Below are 21777 nucleotides of genomic sequence, written 5' to 3' on the forward strand. Positions count from 1 at the left end.
TGGTGAGCTGAACTTTTGGTTTTGAGCTAACATATCACTTCCGAAGATACTCCTCCCTTCGGGTTGGCTTTCTGCTCGTCTCTTCTGCGTGCAGCAAGCTGGTACTTGAACAGAATACTTGACCCGCTGCGGTGGGCCGGCGCAGGCTCCCGCGGGAGCCGCGACCGCTCGCCAGCTGCCTAACGCACAAACCCCTGCGGCTGCAGCAGCCGCTCTTAAGCGTTCGCCTCTGCCTGCTCCCTTAGCACCAGTGCCAGGAGGCAGAGGGGTTGTTTTCCAGGCTTGGTTCTCGGGTCCTGTTTTGGTGGATCTCGAGATGCCAAAACAGCAGTTCAAAGCGTATCCGTTACATGTTTTGTGCTTCCTATAACGTAGTTTGAGACAACAGAGTTTTGCTCGTCAAAGATGGGCCAAAAAGGGGTGAAAGCAGAGAGGGACAGCAGCTCCCCACTGTGCTAGTACTTGATCCACCAACCTTCACGCAGGGTAAATACTTAGCGGTGTGCAATGGAAATTACAGATGGACCCTTCGTTTCAGAGGCACTATAGTAACTGTACTTCTGAAGTGGACTTCACCAGCCTTTCTTTCCAGGCAGAGTGCTGCAATTTGAGTAAATTAAGTCCAATGGAGTTGGACTCGTGAGTGTGCCAAACTGCCGGAGCAATACTTGTAAGCAGCACGGTCTTCGAAAGACCAGCTCTATGTAGCCAAAACAGGGCAGTCGTTGAGACCATCTCTGACGCGTTTTAAAGAACAGCAGTGATGTCACGGTCCTACTGTAACGTAAGAAAGTTCAATTGCAAAGTCTAGAAATCTTTATTTGTTGTTAGGTTGAAACCTTAGTCCCGCGATAGCGGGCTCGGGCTCGTACGGTGCATTGGATTTTTCTTTTTTATTAACAGCAGGTGTTAACGGTGGGATGGAATGCTCTTGCTCAAACAGTTTCCATTGTTTCATGTCTTCTACACCTATATATATGGTGTATATATTAAACTGTGTAAAATTGTACTTTGTATATATAACTCTGTACAATATGGAGGTACATCCCCCCCCCCTTTTTTTTTTCCTTTTGGTACAGTATTGTACAGTATTAGGAGTATACGTGTTGGAAATGTTAAATCCATACCGGGGCAACAAAATGTATCCATTGTCATTAGCAATAGTTTTGGAGAAATAAATGTTTTGGGTATGGTGGAAATACTGACCTATGGACAACAGTAAATGGTGTACAGCGTGAGTGCGGTTGCGTGAGCGTGAGTGCGCGCCCGCAAGCGTGCGTGTGAGTGCACGCGTGTGAGCGGGCGAGAGCGAGGATCACCGAGCGGCCTTCCTCTGCAGCTGCCCCCCGCGCCGGGCTCTGGTTTTCTTTGAATAGCGGCAGCCCCTGGAAAGCGGCTGAGGAGGAACCTGCAGGACCAGAAACGCGCGGCGGCGCCGGCGGGCCCGGCAGCGCCTCCCGCGGGGGGATGCGCGGCGGCAGCCCGAGCAGCAGGGAGCCCCTCGGCCCGAGAGGATGACGATGAGCGCGCCGGCCTGTTTGTATTTTTCCGCCGCTTTGCACCCGCCCTTACGGACGACCTCTCTTTTAACGGGGCCCGAAGCGTGCCGTCCCCCGGCAGCAAGGTGCCTCGAGCGGCGGGCGACCCTGCTGCCGGCCGCCTGTTGCCGTGAATGCTGAAACGTGCAGAGCAAACCCCAGGAGCGCCGGCGGCTTTGAGGGAGCTGCGAAAGCTCGAGCAGGGAGCTGCCGCGCCGTCCGCACTCGTCTCCGGCGCTGCTGTCCCCGGAGGGTCGCCGCTCCTCATCCGCACAGCGGGGCCCGCAGCTCCTTGCTAGCGGGCGACCAGGTACCGTCCCCCGCGTGACCCGGGCCCGCAGCGCGCCTCCCCCGGCAGCGGGGCCCCGGGCGGCAGCTCGCCCCCCTCTCGCCTGCGAAAGCGCCCGCGGGCCCCTTCGCCTCAAAGCGAGCGGGGCCGAGCGCCGGCGCTTTCCTTTGCCCCGCGTCTCTCCTCGAGGGAGCCGAAAGGATCCCCTCGGCCCCGGGAGCGAGGGCGGCTTCCAGCCCTCTTGTCCTCCTTTGGCCCGAGCGAGCTCCTCGGGGCCGCGGCCGCTGCAAGCAGCGCTAGGCAGCACCGGTTTGGGAACGGCCTGGGCCTCCAGCCGGCGGGCTCCGGCCTCCCCTCTCTCCGCGTGACGCTCCGATCAGTCTCCATCGATTTCCGGAGGACGCGGGTGGCTCCTGGCACGCCGCTTGCGCGCTTCGTTTTTTCCGCTTCGTTTTTTCTTTCCTTTTTTTTAGCCATGAAATAGGAGGCAGAAAGGTAAGCGAGACCCACAAGCGACAACGGATTTTTGGTTTTCCACTAGTTGCTGCTGCCCAGTAGCGCAGCGGGCGACGCCGTTAAGCCCTTAAGCCCTTCCGAGCGCGACGTTCCCCCCCCGCCACCCTCCCCAAAAAGCCTCTTAATTGAGTTGCTTTTAACGGAAGAAAGAAACGGGTTGGCGACGGGGGCCGAGGACGAGGGCGGCGCGGGGCTCGCGCGGGGAGGACGGCGGCTTCGCGCCGGCCGTCGGCAGGGCGCTCCCCGAGCGAAACCCGGCGGCCGCTGGCGCCCCGGTCCCTGGCTGCGGCGCGGGGGGCTGCCCGAGGCCGGGTACCGCTCGGGCCTTCGTTGTTTTTTTAAAGCTTTGCTGCCACCACCTGGGACGCTTATTTTCAGTAGCAGCTTAATTTTGAGGACGTCTTCGCTCTCGATGCACGCCAGACCTCGGGCGTTATAAAATATTTTATTTCCTTCCTGTCTGCCTGCACCCCTCGCTGGCCCGAGGCTGCTCAGCCGCCTGTGAAAGCTCAAGCAACGCCGACGGGCCAGAAGGCCCTGAAAACTCGCGGTTCTGCGTTTCCTGGCTTTAATCGTTTCGCTTTCTTCTTGCAGCGGCGAGCCGCACCCCGCGCCCGGCAGCCCTTGCTTCCCGGCAGCTCTGTCGCGGAGCAGCGGGCGCCCGGCCGGAGCCGCGGTCGGCGCGGCGGGGGCCAGCAGCAGCTGCCCGTTGCGCCTCGTGCACCCCGGAAAGGAGTTACGCCGCCTCCTGCCCCGGGCACGGCGTCTCGGCCGCCTCCCGCTCGGAGGCGAGGGCAGGGCCCGGAGCGGCAGCCCCGGCGCCTGCGGCCCCCGCCGCTGCTGCGTGCACCGGGGCGGCCCCAGCGCCGGTCCGACCTGCCGGCCCGGAGCGGCCGGTGCTGGCATAGACAAAGCCGCAGTCCGTTTTTGCAGGGGAGCAAACACCGGCTGAAGGAAACGCTTGCTAAACGCTGAGAAAACTGGGCTGGAGGCGACTTCCAAAAGTCATCCGGTCCCGTTCCCTTCCAGCAAGCTGAGCCCCAGCGTAACGGCGCTGAGCTCAGTGATTTAAAGCTTCGCTCGCTCCGACTCGCTTCGCTCCCGCGGCGGCAGCCCGTCGTGAGCACTGCTCCCTGGCGCTGGTCTGGAAAACACCTCTTTGCAGCGCCCGGGCAGGGGACGGGCCGGCCGCGGCGTTCGCGGGCGCCAGGGCCTGCTCCTACCCGTTGCTTCGCCTGCCCGGGGCTGGGTTTGTGCCTGTTGGATGGAGTTAGTGGGTTTGTTTTATTTGCACCTGCTTCCTCTCGCCTCTCCTGCCTTTATTTTGCACGGCTGCAGTGCAGTCACAGGCTCCGAGGCTGCCTCCGGCTCCGGGTCGCCCTGCTGAGCGCCGGCGCGGAGGTGGTCTCCTTGGCGGTGCTGCAGACGGGGCCCAACTGAATTTGGGGTCTTTAGGAACCCCCGAATGGTGCAGACGTGTTTCCTGTTAATTCAGATTGGCTAAATATTTCTGTAGTCCCAAGGCGAGGAAGCCCTCGGGAAACCGTGCTATTGCACCAGCGAGAGGTTTTGGCCCACGACTCAGCGCCATCCTTGCAACTGGATGCGGCAAACCTCTGGTCCCCGCCGCTTCTGCGAAGCAGCTTGTAAAGCCGCGGAGGAGGCTTGGACAAAGCCCGGCCGTCGCTGGCCGTCTGCGTGCCAGGCGCTTCCCGGCGCCGTGGGAGCACCCAGGGGCTTTGCCAAAGCAGGGATGTGGCTGGAGCCCTTCGTGGTGGTGTCGCGGCTCGTGGGAGCAGGGTGACTCGCCGTCGCGCTGGACCGAGGTCCTGACAACTCATGCGTCCCCTTGCTCCTGGCCCGGGCCGGGCCGGCGGTCGCCCGGTGCTCAGCGCCTTTTGCTGCCGGCAGAGTCCGTGCTGCCCCCGTGCTGCTGGTGAGTCAGCGGAGCCGGCGGCGGGAGGCTGCGCGTCAACGCGGACGGCTGCAACTTGGGGAATTTTCTTTCTCCGAGCAGGAAGCTGAGCGTTTCCTCTTCTGCCCGCTGCCGCTTGCAGAGCTGGTTTTGCAATCCGATAGGCCTCGGCTCTCGCAGGGGGGAGGCGCCTCGCGCCACCTTGCAGCTCCGCGTCCGCTTGCGCTCTCTGCATGTGTCAGGGTTTGGCTGCCAGCCGGGACGGGTCCCGGCGATAGGGTGCTTCGGGCAGCGCGAGCAGCTCGGCTCCCGCCGCCCATGCTCAGCCCTCCGCCTCGTCTCCGTGGGGCCGGCGAGGTAGGAGGCCGCGAGCCGGGGGCAAGTCTGCACGCGGGGGTTTTGGGGTTTTCCCCCCCCCCCCCAGGAGAGGATAAGGGCTCTGGAGGCGCCGAAACGCCTCGGCCCGCGCCGAGGCCGCGGTGCCGGCGGGGGGGCGCGAGCGGGTGCTCGGCCGGTTCCCGGGGGCGAGCCGAGCGGGACGGGGCTCCCCTTCCCTGCAGGGCTGACGGGTTTGCTGGTCCCGGCCTCGCAGCTCCGGGCAGCGGCGCCGGGCCGGAGATGCAGAGCACCCCCAACTACCTGTGGCACGCCGAGGACGTCCTGGGCCAGGGAGCCACGGCCTGCGTCTACAAAGCGCGCAATAAGGTGAGCCGGGGGCGCGCGGCGGCGGTGTCGCCCAGCTTCCTGCCCGGGGCCGCCGCTCGCGCCCCCCCACTCCCGGGAGCAGCCCGGCGCTCGCTGCCGGGTCGTCCGGGGCAGCCCTCGGTCCTGCGCTTCGTCTGGGCTCTTCGCTCCTGCCGGCGCGGCTGGGGCTGCGCTGCGAGGCGAGCCGCGGGCGCGAGGCGCGGGCTGAGGTTTCTGGACGCGGCGGCCGGTCCCGGCTCACGCTCCCACGAACGCAGCGGGGAAGCTGTTTTCAGGGAAATGCCCGGCGGTTTTGAAAACGCCATCGGTGCTGATTTGCATTTTTCATGCAAACGCTTGCAAGGATTGGAATAGGGAGTCTCGGTTTCCCCGGCCTTTGAAGTGCATTGAGCAAGCTGCCCGCGCGCGGGCGAGGATAGAGGCTCAGCCTCGAGGATGATTTGGAAGCACTTCTTTCCTACAAGGAGCAGGCAGGGAGGTGACGGCCTCAGATCTGGCCATAAAATTTTTACAGAACTGAGTAAACGTGTTTGCATTAAGCACATGAGCTTCAGAGACAGGAAGCAGATGAGGTGAGTAATGCTGTTTTGCTCTCGCAATGGAGAAGACAGGCCGAGGGAAGCCTGTCAAGAAAACAAACGGTGGTGTCGCCGTAGTTTGCTTTCAAAGCTGGGATGTGCCAGCGAAGATGGAGCCCCGTTATTCAGGACGGGCAGGCGCGAGGGTGTCGGGCTCGGGAGTCGCCGGGAACCAAGTCAAGGAGCAAGTCAGCTAGAGCAGGGGCTCTGGGCGACTGACTCCCTCCGGGCTGTGGGAAATCTCCCCTTTTGCTCTGGCTCTGTTTTCCTCTCCCACGAGGAAACTGAGCAGCTTCCCACGTCTCCCTCTCTGGGCCCATGGTCGTGAGGAGCCCCTGCATGGCTCCTGTCCCGCATCCCCTGGTGCAGGGGACACATGACAATGTTTCCACCTCAATTGTTCTTATTTTCTTCTTCCTCTTTGTCCAGAAATCAGGAGAGCTGGTTGCTGTGAAGGTCTTTAATAATGCCAGCTACCTCAGGCCACAGGAGGTTCAGATGAGAGAGTTTGAGATGCTGAGGAAGTTGAACCATAAGAACATTGTCAAATTATTTGCCGTGGAGGAGACGGTAAGGCTGACCTCAGCTCGGAAACCAGCAGCGCCGACTTCACCCATAACGGGATGGGGACTTGGTTTTGAGCTGCAAGACACGGTTGTGCTGGGCAGCTGTCCCCGGTGCCTGCTTCTCCTCCCACCTCCGCCCCGTTTGCTTTGTATCAAACCTTTCCCAGCCCTTTGGCATTAGAGGGGCCGGGGGCATCGGGCAAGCAGAGGTTGGAGCGTCGAAGTGACTTGCTGAAGGGACAGACCAGGCAGGTAGCGCAGCTGGGAAGAAGCCAGGTGTCCTCACCTTCAGCAGCTCCTCATGTCTGCTCGACGCTGCTTCCCTCTCCCTGGAAGCTGATGAGGTGTCACCTACCTACGTGGCCCCGACCTTTTCTTTTAGGATTGGGGTTGTGTGTTGAGTATCTCCACCATCTGGAGAGGAGAGCGACTTCTGCCCGTGTTCTCCAGTGGTTCTCCAGTGATCTCCTGGTTTGTCCGAGTAGGAGGAACCCATGCACCTCCTGAACAAGGATGGGGTCTTGCCCTGCTTGATGTCAGACAGGCCACGCAGACGGACAGGGGGCCAGGGCATTGTCATTGAGTGCTTCCTTACTGGGACCTCACTGCTAGACTGCCTCTCCTCTCTGCTCCCCAAATGCAGGGAACCAGCAAGCAGAAGGTGCTGGTGATGGAGTACTGCTCGAGTGGGAGCTTGCTGAATGTGCTGGAAGATCCAGCCAACGCCTTCGGCTTGTCTGAGTCCGAGTTTCTCATAGTGCTGCAGTGCGTTGGTGAGTATTGCAGCTGTGATGGTCCCCTGCTCATCCTACCCGAGGCAGGTGACCTGTTAGCAGCTGTCTGTCACTGCGAACACAGGCGTGGTGACAGCCGGTGACCCAGACCCGAAAACCTGTTGGTCTGGGACCAGGCCTGTGAGCAGGTCAGAAATTGCACCTCCAAAAGGGTGCTATTTCTGAGCTCGTTACTTTCTGAAAAACCAGAGGATTTCTCTTTACAGACCCCTCCTCTAGGAAGCAGCAGTGGCCAACAGGCTGTGTCCCTTGACCAGGGGACCATGAGAACATTGTTTTACCGTGTGCTCATTCCCCCTGTCTGGTCTCCCAGTCGTGTTGGTCCCAGCTGACATGAAAGCTGCCCTAGGGGCTTTTTCCCTCTCCACTCCTGCTAATGCTGCTGCATTTTAATCAAAGTCAGCCTGAGCAAACTAATCCAGCTCTACCCACAAACGCTGTCTTCCCACCTTGTTCCTAGTGGCAGGTATGAACCACCTCCGTGAGAACGGCATCGTCCACAGAGACATCAAGCCCGGGAACATTATGCGGCTGATGGGAGAAGATGGGCAGAGCATCTATAAGTTGACAGATTTTGGGGCTGCCCGAGAGCTGGATGATGATGAAAAGTTTGTATCTGTCTACGGGACAGAGGAATATCTTGTGAGTACAGCACGTCGCTGTTCTGTTGACCCCAGGAGTCCTGGGGGAAAGCGTTACTTGCTCCAACTTATATAAGGGAGGCCAAACTCCATTCCCTGAGTCAGGTATGAGACACCTTCGTGAGAGCAGGGAGGAGAAACACTAGCTGTCTCAGGTAATCCTCATGGATCAATAAAGGGCCTTTTATCAGCACAGCTTAACACGCGTGCCTTGGAAGTCATTCTCCATCTAGCATCTGGGGGAACTTTTAGAGATAACAAGTGATGGAGAGAGGCAAACTTGAAAGGGGCCAGATTTTCAAAGAGGGGGGTGCTCAGCATTTTCATTATAAAAATACAGGAGATGTTTTATGTTGAGGATCCAGAAATAGAAGAAGCCAACATGGTCAGGTAGTTCTAAATCTCAGTATCCAGGGCTTGATACTTGCTGTAGACCTTGTGGATCCATTGGCAGTCCGTGCTCTCTGCTTCATCCCTTTAGCACCCAGATATGTACGAGAGAGCAGTTCTGCGGAAACCTCAGCAGAAGGCTTACGGTGTGACTGTGGATCTGTGGAGCATTGGGGTGACCTTCTACCACGCTGCCACTGGCAGCCTCCCCTTCATCCCCTTCGGTGGACCTCGCAGGAACAAAGAAATCATGTAGGTAGCACATCCAGCGAGGCGGCAGTTTTGGAGGGCTTTGTGCTGCTGGCCTGGGTGACACTGGGGCTGTTACTGGTGGCTGGAGTTGCCAGAGGAGAACCTGGCAGCGGATGAGCGTGTGCGAGCCCGCGTGCTTCAACTGCAGAGGTCCTGGCGTGCCGTGATGCCAGCCTGCGATGGCTCTGCCATTTCTGCATCCGAGCACAGCCAGAAGCGCCCAAGCCCTCTGGTTGGATTGTGTCCCTATACAAGGCTGTTGAACTCAATACTAGAAGCATGTTTTAGCTCCCTGTACTGCACTGGGTTGTTGGCATGTTTTCTCCATTTATTTTTTCTTCTCATAGATCATGTTTTCCCCAGCCCATTCATATTGCTGCGCCTTTCCCTTCTTGCACCCACCCATCCATTCGCTGCACCCAAGGGATATAGTGCCCAGACGGAGGTCACTCAACCTGGGTCACCAGCAAGGATAAATCAACTTCCTTTCAACAGGTATAAAATTACCACCGAGAAACCTCCTGGAGCCATCGCAGGGGTCCAGAAGCAGGAGAACGGGACCATCGAGTGGAGTTACGAGCTGCCTGCCACGTGCCGACTCTCTGCGTGAGTGTCCCTCCCCAGGGGGGCCAGCATTGCCCCGCACCACCTAGGACTGTAAATCTTGTGTCCTTGGGCAAGTGCGCTGATGGCAGAGGGTAGCCAATCTCAGTCATACTGTGTGCAAATTCTTAATGAGGCAGATCAGCTTTTCCTCTGGAGATTTCCCAGCTCTTTGACCAGAGATGGTTCTGCTCTTGCAGCTGCAAAAAGGGGGCATAAAACAGGGCAGTCACTCATTTGGTACAGAGAGCATGCTGCAGCCCAGGGGCTCCCACTGCAGTCCCAGGCTCTGCAGGTCACCACATTTATGGCTAAGAGTTTTGCCAGTATATAAAAATAGCTCTTCTTGTTTTCCTCTTGTTGCTACAGGGGCCTGAAGGGCCAGCTTATACCAATTTTGGCTAATATTCTGGAGGCAGATCAGGAGAAATGCTGGGGATTCGACCAGTTTTTTGCAGAAACCAGTGACATTTTGCACAGGATCGTGGTTGATGTCTTCTCCCTGCAGCAGGCTTCCTCACATCGCATTTACATCCACTCTCACAACACGTAAGGGCACCAACTTGGGCATTGAATGCAAGAGCTGGGAGCCTCAGCTCCTCATTTCAGTATGTGAGCTTGGGGGAAGCACTGGTTCTCCTTGCATCATAGCTAAAGCTGGTTAAAACAAAACTCCCCATCCCTACCAAACAGCATGAAGAAATGGATGCAAAGCAGCCTTTCCCAGGCTGTGCATTAGCTGTGAGCAGCGGGTGGTCGGCAGTGGCTAGCAAATACTGACAGTGGCCCAGAGTGCCCCAGCGAGAAGCCCTGCTGACTCTGTGGGATGTTTCGGTATGAGAAGACTGTGGCAACCCGCTAAAGCAACAGAAATCTGAGCGCTCATCTCGTTTCTCATTCCCTGTCCTTTCATTTGTTTTCATTTCAGTACCACCAAATTCTTAGATGCTGTCTTCAAACAAACAAATATAGCCCCTCACCATCAAGAATATTTTTTTGAAGGCCATCTATATGAACTGGATCCTAACCTACAAGCTCATAATTTCTGCAAGACCACGGAGAATAACCCTCTGACCTTGCTGAGCGCTGAGCCAGAAGACCTGGTAGGAGTGAGATACAGAGATCGTGAGTACCCTTAGCTTTACGATGCATCATGGTATTCCCTGCCCAGGCAGGGAGTTCAGTCTCCTGACAGTGATTTCCATAAGAAAGATTTGCTTGAATTATCTTCCTTAATAGACTCTCATGGAGCCCAGCACAGCGGAAAGCACCGGGGTTAGGCACTGGCGCAGGATTAGGAGGTTGCAGGTTCAGTTTCCCCGTGCTCACGTTTTCTGGGTGCCCGTTGCTCTGCAGTCCCCGGTCCCGGGGGGGCTTGCTTGTGCCCAGCACCCTCAGAAATAGCGAGGGAGAGCCTCCGGCACTGAGGGCGCCTTTGGGCCCAAATTCCTTCAAGCGCAAGAGCCGGCTCGGTGGTTTGCCTGAGCAGGCACGAGATGTCACTGTGGATCCGTGGAAGAGCGGTGGCTCGGCGCCTGGCCGGGGGCCACCAGGGAGCGCGGGGCTCGCCGCCGGCCCTCTCCTGCCAAGCTCCACGGCTGCTGTGTGTCTGTTTGCAGCGGCGCTCGAGTACCCCAAGTTTGTCCCCAAGGTGGATGTCGTAGCTGACTGCAGCACAGCGAAGGTAGGTGGGGGGCGGCCCCTTTGCTCCCCAGCCCCCCCGGGCAGCGAAGGGGCAGCCGCCGGCAGGGGCCCTTTGCCTTGCAGAGCGCCGTGGGCACCGCGCACCAGACGCTGTGGATAGCCCGGTCGCTGCTGCGCTGCCAGGAGCTCATGCTGAGGGGGCTTCACTGGGTCGCGTAAGTGCCGAAAGTCACCGCCCTCGAGGGGGGTTTGCAGGGGGTGCTTCGTTCCTTTCCGTTTTGTGGAGAGCTTTGCATTGAGTTAAAACTGAAAATGTGATGTTTTCCAGTCCTGGTCCGGATGGTGCAGTGTCACCTTGTGTCCTTACTCGCTGCACTGCCACAAGGGTACTTGGAGGGATGCAACAAGCTAGAGCTTCTCCCATACCTGTGCAAGGATGTGAGAGACAGCTAGAGCTACTGAGGACCTCTAGGAAAATACCATCCGGTGTTGTGAGGATGCTCCTGTCCCTGCTTGTTACCTTCGAGTCAGTGTTTTCGGTTCAGGAGATGCTGAGAACAGCATTAGTATGATTATTATTATTGTGCATTTTCACAGTCTTACTGATTTCCTTTGGGGTAGGATCTTCCCGCGCTGTGCCTGAGCAGCGCCCGGCAGAAAAAGGCCCTGCAATCATGTCACTGTACCCATTTTTAATGTGCATTCTGCCTCTCGTTTTCACGAGCAGCCAAAGGAGAGCCCAAGCACAAAGCTGGGATTAGAGGGATGTCCAGCTGCCAAGCGTCAGCCAGCTCTGGAGCAACATCTGGCTGCCGGGAGCGCGCGTTGGACTGGCTGTTCTCTCTGTTGGCAGTGGCAACCTGAAAACTGAGTGCTTGAGGATTTTGGAGCAGAGAAGAGGCGCCGTTTCGTTGCTCACCTGCTTGCAGCTTACTGAGGTGAAGACCTGTGTGCTGTAAGTGTGGCTTTACAAGGTCGGCTTTGCGGCACCGGGCCAAGGCAGGTCAGCTGGAAGCAGGTATAGGCAGTGGCCTTATATATCCCTGCATCGGAGCACGGAGGAGGGCACACACAGTTTTCTGCTGGCTTTCAAACCCAGAGACTGATGTGGACATCAGTATGTTGCAGATAAGATATGGGTCTCTCAAAGGTGCCTGGATAATCAGAAATAACTAAAATTCCAGGAATAAACTGGTAGCTGGAATGTAAGAGTTTTTTGCTGTATGTGGAGACTAGGAAATGAGCCACCTTGGGTTTTTTTCCCCCTTTGCTTTGTTTTTTAATTATCAGTCTCCAGTTTCTCATGAGCCTAGAATTAGTCCTTGCTCTCTGGCTGCAGGGCGACTTCATGGGTTTCTACTGTCTCTAACCCCTCGCTTTCTAGCCCGTTACAGTGCGTTTCCATTGAGCTGGCATCCAGCCTGACCACACTGTTCATGATGAGATGTCTTTTATTTCCATTTAAGAGGCTCCGTTAATGGAACATGCATCAGAGACTAAATTACAGAGAACCCTTGGACGATCCTAGCACATAACGGATGCATCCACTACCACCAGTCCTGCCGCAGGGAGATCTAAGCCCGGGTCGTCTTAAGTAACCCACAGTTATTTTGCTGCTACTTTTTTTCTTTTATTGTTGCTGTAGTGGAAAGCGCTTGATTGTTGGTTTGTTATTCTCCATTCATTTCAATTTAGCAAGTCTCTTAATTTCTGTATTATCCAAAAAGATATGGACGCACGAATCCTGCTAATTTCAGTAGAATTAGTGCAGGGCTCTAATTCCAAGATCACACACACTGCATCTGGATGCCGATGGCTTATCCATGCTTTCTGGTACGGTCTGGATCAGGCATCTTTCTGCTGACTTAGCCAGTGCACGGCATTTCTCCTGGCTTCACACTTCCATGGCAGCTGCCGGAAGACAGACAACATCTGATCTGGCAAAAAGCCTGCTCATATGAAGCTGACTATTTTTGAGCAGATTGGGTACAGCAGGGCACGTTTTTGTCAGATCAGCACTTTCCATCTTGCCGCTGGGAGCCGGTACCCTGAACTCAGACTTATTGCACGATCCAACAGCAGCCAAAGTGCCCCGGGACCGTAAAGCTGCCTCCACAAAACGACATCTTTCCTTTGCCTGGGCGATGGCTGCCCCCCCGGCTTATTTTCTGTTTAAGGCACTTTTGCTTTCTGGCTTTGGGCAGGTACGAGACTGTTTCTGGAGAGGGTGGGACGCTGGCGCTGAGGGAGCTGAACGAGGTGAAGACAAGGCTGCAGGCGGTGAGTCGCTGCGCGCCGGTCCGAGTGGGGTCCCCAGCACCAGCTCTGGCTCCGGCTGCACAAAGGGCCTGCCCGAATCCCTCTTTTCGGTCCCCAGGTGGTGGAGGATCTCTCGCAGTGTTCCCACGACATCTTTGATTATCAGGGGACGTTGGATGGCATTTTGGCTGAGCTGGTAAAGCACAGGCAGCAAGCACACGAAGATAAAAGGTTTGTAGAGCCCGCTTTATTGAAATTGCTATAAACATTTTAATGTTTTCAGATTCAATTCAGTAGATGTTGCTGTATGTTCGCAAGTGGCCGTCCATAACCGCTCGTTGTAAACACAGCTGTTAACAGCCCTTTGCTTGTACGCGTGATACTGCCTGATGTACCCTTTATATAGATATACTGACACGTGCAGCGGCAGCGTCCTGTAGTTACAGCGTGTTCATATTTCACACTGAAGTGCTCATTTATAGCAGCAGCTGTGCGGCGGCAGTGCTGTTGATTGCACTTGCTGCATCATTTCCTTTCCCCATCATAGTGCTTTTCAGAGGTGTTGCTGTTCAGAGGAAAAATCCAAAAGCTTCAAGGTTGGCATCGCCTATACCAGCAATCTTTTGCATGTTTTTTTTGTACTCTCCCTTTTTACTGGTAAAAAAATGATTTGAGGAACAGAGCTAGAAATAAAGCTTGGGCTCTAGACACTGCCCAGATCCGCTCCCCTGGACCATGCTCCCTTCACAGGCGCCAGGACTCTTCTAACATTGCCATCCGTCTCTGTTTAAGCTTTCAGAGCCATTCAAACCCAACTTCTAGGTGAAAGGAGGACCAAGATGATACAGTAGTACTGTGCAGATACTTGCTAACTTTAGTCCCTTCCATTCAGCTTCAGAGACACTTTGTATGAGACAGATGCTGCAGTTGGGAGGGTCAGTTTGTTGCCTCTTGGAGCGATGGGGATGTGTTATGGTACCGGTGAAGCTTCGTCTGAATAGTACCCATACAGCTTGGGTCTGAATAGCCTCCCAGCTGGGGCAGACGTGCTGAGAAGGTGATGTCCACGCTGAGATACAGTCGCAGTGTGGGTGTCCCAGCCAGCGGTGCGTGGATGCACGGGGTGCGCGACGCGGATGCCCGTTCTCCCGTCGGCCTCCCGCCGAAATCTCTGTCCCCCTCTCACAGCATCCGGCAGATCGAGTACTGTCTGGAGAAGATGCAGCTCATACACAAGCAGTTCAAGAAGGCCAGGACGTGTCTGCGTAAGTCACGGGCGATTGCGGCTCTCGCGAGAGGCCGCTGAGCGCGGTGCACAAAGAGCCCCTCTGGCCTTCGCAGCAGTAATGGCCTGGCGCAAAAAGTACTGATTTCAGTTTAGTGTTTTTAGCAGTAGTTTCTGTGCCACGACAGTAGCCCTGGGGCGCCAGCTGCCTCTCCCTCCGAGAAGCCCCTTGGGTGATCTCGTGGTGCGTTGTGAAATTACCCGTTCGCTACGTCCTGAGCGTGAAAACGTGCAGAGCTGCTTCCCGGCAAGTGACCAGGGTCTTTCCTCCCCCCAGGGCTGGGCTATAACGAGGAGCAAATACACAAGCTGGATAAGTAAGTAAGACCCCTCTCCCCCTTCCAGGGTCGCCAGCCCAAAATCGAGGCCGGCTAGGTGTTTGCCATTTCTGACTGAATCTTAAGAAGACGTGCAAGGTTTCTGGGCCGTTCGTCGGGAGCAGGCACCTGCAAATGGCTTCTGTGGCCGTTCATTGCTGCCGGCCTTTTCACAGCAAAATTTTCCAAGCTACAAACCATTTCAGACAAAGATGTGAGAAGACCTGCACAGATCTGGGGGCAGCGGGGTTGCGATTGGCTCTAAATCCCTGCGTGGGGTTGTGAGGAATAAGTGCATTTCAGACTATCTAGTCCCACGATACTTTGCTCAGTTTATGTCTCATTTACTCACTGAGATGCTGATTTAGGAAGAGTCCTTGTCTGGGAAAGTGCTTACATATATGCTTAATTTTCAGCGGGCGTTAAGTGTCTGAGCACCTTTTCTACCTTTAAAAATTCTCCTCTTAGCTTCCACTGGAGCCAGGGGAACTTAACACGTGCAAAAAAATAAAACGTGCACTTTAATATTTACCAGGGATGATGCAATTTAACATGCTGATCCTTTATCTTAACTAATTTTTACACTAACCTTGGACATGTGCCTTAAACCTTAGGGCAAAGATTTCTCAGATCTGTGGCTATGAGGAACGTAAGTCTGGTTTGGCTTTCCAGAGGACCTGTCCGCCTGGGTTTCTTAGGCCCTGCAGAAAATCTCCCTCTTTTGACTGCTCTCCTTGTCTTTGTTTGGATTTGTTTTCTTTTTAACACTGAAGCAAAAGTCATTGCTGAATGTCCAACCCCTCCTCCTCCGTTCTGGAGCCTGCTTTAGGCCTCCTGTTATTTGAACGATGCTGTTTATTTTCATGCATTTAAAGAAATAACATTTGTTCCCCCCCCTCCCCGCCCCCCCCACACTTTTTCTCTCCTGTCCTTAGGATGAATTTAGGACATTTGGCCAGGAAGGTTCTGCTCATTTTCCGGGACGACTGTGTACAGAAGTACCAAGAGGTCCTGGCTCTTCATGGCAGCAGAATGAGGTACCAGCCCGTGCTCAGCCCTTTCCTTGGGTCTCACCCACCAGGTTTTGGGGTTCTCCTTTTCTCTGCAACGAGAGCTGCCAGCAGCCCCTGCGCATGCCGAACCCAAGGGGGTCCCAGAGGCAGAGGAAAGGGGTTTCCCATAACCCTCAAACAACCTCTCTGGGTTCCTGGTGCCCTCCGGTATTGATCTAATATTGGGATGTAGATGGAGACGATGCGGGTAACTGCTGCTGAGGGACTCATAAGGAGATAATGAGACCTTAAAGAAGAAGCTCTAAGTGACTATGAACTAAAAAATCTGTATACTGGCTCTTATCCTGTGACCTGTATTTCTGCCCTGTTGTTCTAAGTTTAAACAGGAAAAAAAAAAAAACCCAAACCCTCCAAATGTAAACTTGCAGCTTCAGGTCAGACAGCTGGTTTCCTTGCTCTCTGACTGGGAGAGGTTATTGTATCAGGGCAAAACTGCAATTGAGACAAAGAGATCTACTTACTGGGAATGATGTTATGTTAAATGGTGTTTGGGGAATAATGCAAAGAGCAAATTACCTTGCAGTGATTGAGTGCAATCCACTGACTAGTACAGCAGCAAAGAATAGGGGTGAGGGGGAGGCATTCAGAAGAAGGTGTTGCAAAAATTGGATTTTTATTGCAAGGTTGCTTTAAAACTGGATCATCTGTTCCTCTGGGTTTAAGTGAGGGTGGAAAAAGAGTGATTTTTCTATAATGCCTTAGCATTAAAACCTGCTTGGGACCTGGCCCCAGTTTTTGATGTGGAGTCGACCTGCGCAGGATTTCCGATGGAGGGGGACTCTTAAGCCAGAAGTTTGTCTCAAGGCGCCCTGGACGGCGCCCCGGAGCAGGGGACGGCGCTGCACCCGCGCCCGCAGCCCCGCGGCTGCTTCCCCGCTGCCTGCCCTCTCCGGCCGGGGCACGCGGCGAGCCCTCACCTTCGGCGTCGCTCCGTTTTGGGGGCTGAAGTTGCCGCACGTGGTCGAGGTTTTTCTCCTGCCGCCGCCGATCACGGCGCAGTTAAATCTCCCATTGACTCCAGTGAGGGTTTTCTCTCGGAGTGAAATTCACCCCGGTGCAGAAAGCCTGTACAAAATCCACGCAGCATATTAACCCCATCTGCACGAAAGCCGGACTTCTCTGTTCGCTCGTTGAGGGGAAAAAAGATTCTTTGTTTTCCCGGAATATTTTTGTGTCTGTTTTTCTGTTCTTGGGGAGAACGTATTGTGAGTCACAGCTGGATATTTTACATTTATTTTTACTTCAGCTTTAATTGCCTTGTTTTGTGTTTGCTCCTGCTCGCAGCTAGAGTTTGCGGTGTGGTGGGTGTTTTTCTGGCAACTGGACGTGGACGGTTCACCTTAAATAGTCTTTCCCTTTTTTTTTTTTTTTTTTTTTTTTTTGAGCCAAACCAAACCAAAATCTTTTTCTGCATCGTGTCGCCTGCGGGGCAGATAGCACCTCCGCCCTCGGGCACCTGCCTTTCGCGGGAAGAGCGGATTCGGTCCCCAAAGGGTCGAAGGACGGCTCAGCGCTGGGGCTGCCCCGTGCCGGAGCCCGGCGCGGCCGGCGGTCCCCGCTGCGCCGTCCGGCCAGGCGGCCCGCTCTGCCCCGGGGCTTTTCCGCCCCGGCTGTGCAATAGCGTCTGTGCAGAAACGGGCCACGGAGAAGGGGCTCCGGGGCACGTTAGGGCCTGGCAAATCTTTCCAGCCTTTGTAAGCCTCAAATCTGAAAGCAAAGTGTGCCAGTATTAATAGAAAACCAAGTAGCTTTCTAGAGTAGAAGCTCTCGGTGGGGGACAAAAGAGCAGCGTGTGCATCACTTCAGGCAGAAGTCCTGGTCTTGCACCATCTCTCATAGGCTGTACTTTCCCTAATGAGTTTGCTATTAGTGCTGTTTGGATAGCCTCGCCAGCAGGGGCTATGAGCAGAGTTGCAGCTGGAATTACAACACTGTTGTGACATATTTTCTTTCCTTTTAAGATTTTAATTTAAATCTGGTATGGCTTACAGAAAACAACACAAAATTAAAACAAACCAAAAAAAAAAAATCCGTATTGCTGCTAAACATTGACTGGCGTTTTTGCTGGTTTTTTCTTTCTCACTAGGAAAGTTTGTGAGATAAAGAAGCATCTGAAGAGGCTCAGCAACTGCATCAGTGCCTGCAGCGTGGCGATGACGGAGTGCCAGGACTGCCTCCAGCACGTAGGTGCTCGCCGGCTGCAGCGCCGGACGCTGCAGCATGGGCTTTCCTTGCTTTTCAAGAGGGCTGTCGCTCCGCACTGCTGACTTCTGCAGTGTGTGAGAGTGGGCATGTACATAGGGAAACCCATAGGCTTCTCCTCACCGGGCTGTTTCTAAACAACTTGCTGCATTTTTTTGTGGATGACCCAATTACGAGGTGTTGTTAGGTATTGTTTTCTCCGGCTGCTCAGAGCAAGGAATGGGTGAATCCTCAGCAGTGGCACCCTTAGCCAAACGACTACCTGTCAGTAAGTGAGTAGTCTGTACTCACCTAAACAGGAAATTGCAGTAGCCGGAAAGGTGATGCTCCACCTTCAGTTTTTATGATGGATTATCTGGCATTTTCCAGTACAGATACCTAGCAGATGCCCCGGTCCTTGGCTATTTTATTTTGCTTGTCCTGACGAGGTGGATGTGCTGGGCAAAATCGTGTGTGCACAGTTTCCCGGGGGCGTTTCATCACCCCCTCTTCCCACGGAGAGGCACTCCACGCTTGGAGGGCTGCAGAGGGGACCGATGTATGGCAGTGCCCAGGGGTTAGACCATAGGAAGCAGCACGTGGCCTGCAGTGAACCGCCAACCTCCCCGTCTGTGCAGGCTTTGGACAAGTTTCCCCAGACAGTCTCGCCAGAGAAACGGCATTTGGCCCCGGTCACTTCGCCCACTCATCTGAACCAGGCACGCCACGATATGGCTTTTAGGTAAGTCCTCCGGTGGCTGTTGAGAAGTAGCCGGTGCCGGCTGGGAGCAGGGCACGGGCGCCGCTGGACGGGGTCGTGCAGGCAGCGGGGTCTCCCATTGCTCGCTCCTCTGAATGATGAGTTTTTGGGAGCGGGGTCTTGTGCTTGCAAAGTCTTATTTGTGTCTGCAACAGGATGCAGGAGCTCCTAGAGCAAATGAAATCGGTGACGTGCGATCTCCAGTTCAACAACAGCATCATCGAGCAGTGAGTAAGAGTAGCCGGAGATCCTGCCCCGAGCGTTGCGTTTGCTTCCCCAGCAGCAGGACGGAGCCTGTGCTGCTCCAGGAAGTTGTGCCAGGGCTGGATGCGCTTTCTGAGAAACCGTCCTGCTCTCTGGAGCTGCGATGAGGGAGAGCAGCACTTGGCACCGAGCAGAACCACAGCTACGTGCTGGGTGGTTCACACTGATGTTTTAATGATACTAGGTTTACATCATAGTCTGGCAGCACAAGGGAGATTATCTTTCTTGGAAGTTTAAGCATGATCTTCTGTAAATGCTATTTAATGTCCACCACCCTGTTTCCAGCATTTTTCCTGTGCTGCTCTGCACAGTTAGCTGCTGATGGCTGCAGAGAAGTAGATGCTTTCTGTTTCTCCATGGAAAACCCAGCATCCTATTGCTGACAGAACCATCTTGTGCTTCCCCCTGTGCAACCTTTTTTTGAAAACCTTAATGCAAAACAGACTATGAATATCAAAATCTCAAAAAGCTTCAGATCAGATTTTAAAAGAAATTCAGTGATTCAGTCTCTTGCATCCCAGACGTGCTTTTATAGGGACTAACTGTGCTATTGTAGCGTGCTCACTGTGAATAAAAAAAGGAGACAAGAAAAGGTCTGGCGTGCTTTGATATGAACAGCTTATACCAGGAGACACAGGAACAAGCTCAAAGGTTGGTTCCAGACCCAAATTCTAGCCCAGGGTTTGGAGCTGCATGAATCCAGGTGATCACAGTGGGGGTCTCTCTAGGCTAAAGCCTTCGCTTTTGTTCCTGCAGGTTAAGTGAGGCTGCTCCAGCTCCAGGTATTTGAGAGAAGCAGTGGATTTGCAGCTACTGAAGCAAGCGGTGTTTTTCACAGGAGGGAACACTTATGGCACTTTGGGTCGAGAGCAATGGAGAACTCAACGTTCGTGTTTTGGGAACTCTCCTTCTCCTACCTCTCTGCTCCAGCATTTTTGCACGGTTCACCAGCATTAGCTTTGAGTGATTTGCAAGCCTTGAGCCTGTGAAAATTTGACCGGAAGGTTGTTGACATGGCACAGACACTGCACTTGATGGACAAGAAGCCTGATCCAGCCCCGGACGGGCTCACTTGGGAGACCTCAGCGTGGGAAAGCGGGCGCCAGCGAAGGCCTACTGCAGTCGGCAGCATCTCGTGCTTCCGTCGCTCCATCTCCACCTAAGCCATGTGCTGGGATTGCCGATGGTTGTAGGAATGGGAAGCCAAGGGAGGTTTCTCTTTTTTGGGGATATTTCTATAAATGTAACCGAGTTCTGTGTCTGTGCATGAGTGCAAGCGTGCTCCGAACGATGATCTGTCCACCTAACCTGGTGTGTTACTAAATGCCAAGGCAAATGCTCAGAAGCAATGACCCCTGTGAGCTCTGTCTCCAGAAGCACCCCTGCAAGAGAAGGCAGGGATATTTTCCTTTTCTTTTGGGTGAAAGATGAAAAGAAATCATAAACAGCCACCTCTGCCATTAACATGCAGGGTAATAATGCACATTCGTCCAAGTCTCTGCCTGGTCTCTTCCAGCTTTGTCTCTATAGGCAGTTTTTTGGGGGGGAAATTAGAGATATATATTATTGTACCTGGGGCCTTTTCCCCAGGGAATCTAAATGCCATTGGGGGCGGGTCTCTGACCCATTGGCAATTTTCAGATCGATAAGAACCAGAGGAAAAAAATTAGGAAGTCTGAAACAAGGACACACTGGATTTTTTTCCTGGCTGTTAAAATGGAGCTGCTGGGCTGCAGGAGCAGGAGGTGACGGCGGTCCTGGGCTGCCGAGGCGACAGGCAGGGGAGCGCGCCGCGGCCGGCGGGAAGCGTTTGGAGCTGCCCTGGAAAGGACAAGCACAACGCTTCCCTTGGGAGATACAGGATGGAAAGGGAAACGTGAATCCCCATCTAATCACTGGCCAGGAGACGCACAGAGATCCGTCAAAGAGCCCCGTGGCTCTGCGTCAGGGCTGCAGCCTGTCCTTTGTTAGGGCTATTTATTACGCTCCAAATTTCCTACTGTGTTTTAACCTTGGGTTTTATGAGCCGCCGTAATAATGTGAGTCAGCCGCTTGCCAGCAGCGGTGTGTCGAGCGGCGATACGGCGCCCGGGGCCCCCAGGGCATGGACGGGAGACGCTATGGGGGAGCTGTTTGCCAGAAGCGTCAGCCGTGCCGCCCCTCTGGCCACCTTCTCCAGCCCCTCCGCCGGGTGATGTGCGGGTTGTCACCTGTGTCCCGCAGCGCAGCAGCGGGGCTCGGGCTGCCAGTAGAGCCAGGCGGTGCCATAACCCATGTCCCGGTGGGCGAAGGATGGACGGACCAGCTCGGACACGGCCGTTTCCATCGAGGATGCTCCCAACGGGCCAGCGGACAGAGTTGCCTCGGCTGCCCCGGTGCGTGCAAGCACCCGCGCACATAAGTCACGGCCCTGCCCTCCCTGGAGAGCTGCTGGGCTTCTGGTCGTCACACCAGGGAGGGCACCTAACGAGGCACACGGTGGGGCACCTTCCTGGTAGGAAGTACAGATGCCTCCTGGCTGGAGCCAGGGCTGGCAGCAGGATTTTGTGGCGCTGGCCGAGGCCGAGCGCTGGTGCCGGCCGGCGCGGCTGCCTGCACACCGGGAAGGAGAAGCTGAGCCATCGTGTGGGCAAGCAAACGGGTCCGCCTCGATCGCCGGGAGGATGGTGCAGACGCCTGCCCGAGCTTGTCGCTTCGTAGGAACCGAAACACCCCGCTCTTGGCCTTTCCTCCAGTTCTCTTTCCAGCGCATTTTCTGGAGGTGACGTCTATTAGATAAACCATAAGCCCGATGCCAAGCCTGAGCCTGCTCCGGATGGGGCCGGGAAAAGGGCAGCCCCGCGGCTGGACCTGCCGCTTTCATGCCCGTTTTCTTGCTGCTGCGGGGACCCAAGGACAGGATGGGTTGGGGTGGGAAGACCCCAAGGTCTTCTCCAGGCCCTGGCCAGCCTGGCTTCACACAGCCTGGCATCACTCGGGAAAAAGGAGTTTTGGGAACAGAAGAGCCCGTAGCGGGTAGGTTTGGGGGTACTTTGGGCAAGGCTTCGCTTTCCTGCTAGAACAGGCCAAAGGTGCCGCAGAGCTCTCCCAGCGCAGAAAACGGTCTCTGAGCGGCATTTGGCAGAGCCTGAGCATTCCCGTTCATCTTAATTTTAAAAGCCAACATCCTGACTGCCAAACCAAGCTGCTTATTATAGAAGGGATGGA

At 55.1% G+C, this 21777-nt stretch overlaps 1 protein-coding gene across 5 annotated transcripts; it reads left to right on the plus strand.

Annotated features, from left to right (window-relative positions):
- The first annotated feature begins 3216 nt into the window (after positions 1-3216).
- IKBKE (inhibitor of nuclear factor kappa B kinase subunit epsilon) lies at positions 3217-19915 on the plus strand. Of its 5 annotated transcripts, none has more exons than XM_068917940.1 (22): positions 3217-4615; positions 4851-4963; positions 5971-6111; positions 6751-6880; positions 7362-7543; positions 8024-8184; positions 8680-8790; positions 9157-9336; positions 9716-9912; positions 10407-10471; positions 10555-10646; positions 11285-11386; positions 12636-12711; positions 12809-12921; positions 13879-13955; positions 14253-14292; positions 15228-15329; positions 17452-17548; positions 18185-18288; positions 18462-18533; positions 19127-19221; positions 19327-19915. In XM_068917940.1, the coding sequence occupies exons 2-21, from the start codon at positions 4877-4879 to the stop codon at positions 19182-19184; spliced, it is 2187 nt and encodes a 728-aa protein (XP_068774041.1). In that variant the 5' UTR covers positions 3217-4615; positions 4851-4876; the 3' UTR covers positions 19185-19221; positions 19327-19915. The 5 variants fall into 5 exon arrangements, with proteins under 5 accessions (XP_068774041.1, XP_068774042.1, XP_068774043.1 ...); XM_068917938.1 differs by having other exon boundaries at positions 4388-4615; positions 4819-4963; XM_068917941.1 differs by lacking the exon at positions 19127-19221 and having other exon boundaries at positions 3222-4615.
- The last annotated feature ends 1862 nt before the right edge of the window (positions 19916-21777 follow it).

This window comes from Struthio camelus, chromosome 24 (genome assembly GCF_040807025.1).
Source record: "Struthio camelus isolate bStrCam1 chromosome 24, bStrCam1.hap1, whole genome shotgun sequence".
In the NCBI taxonomy this organism is placed as follows: domain Eukaryota; kingdom Metazoa; phylum Chordata; class Aves; order Struthioniformes; family Struthionidae; genus Struthio; species Struthio camelus.

Bases quoted from the DNA above. Each gene is read 5' to 3' on its own strand.
- IKBKE (XM_068917940.1), top strand. From the start codon at position 4,877: ATGCAGAGCACCCCCAACTACCTGTGGCACGCCGAGGACGTCCTGGGC. The intron at 8,185-8,679 runs GTAGGTAGCACA...TCCTTTCAACAG, and splicing joins CGCAGGAACAAAGAAATCAT to GTATAAAATTACCACCGAGA. The intron at 9,337-9,715 runs GTAAGGGCACCA...TTTTCATTTCAG, and splicing joins TACATCCACTCTCACAACAC to TACCACCAAATTCTTAGATG.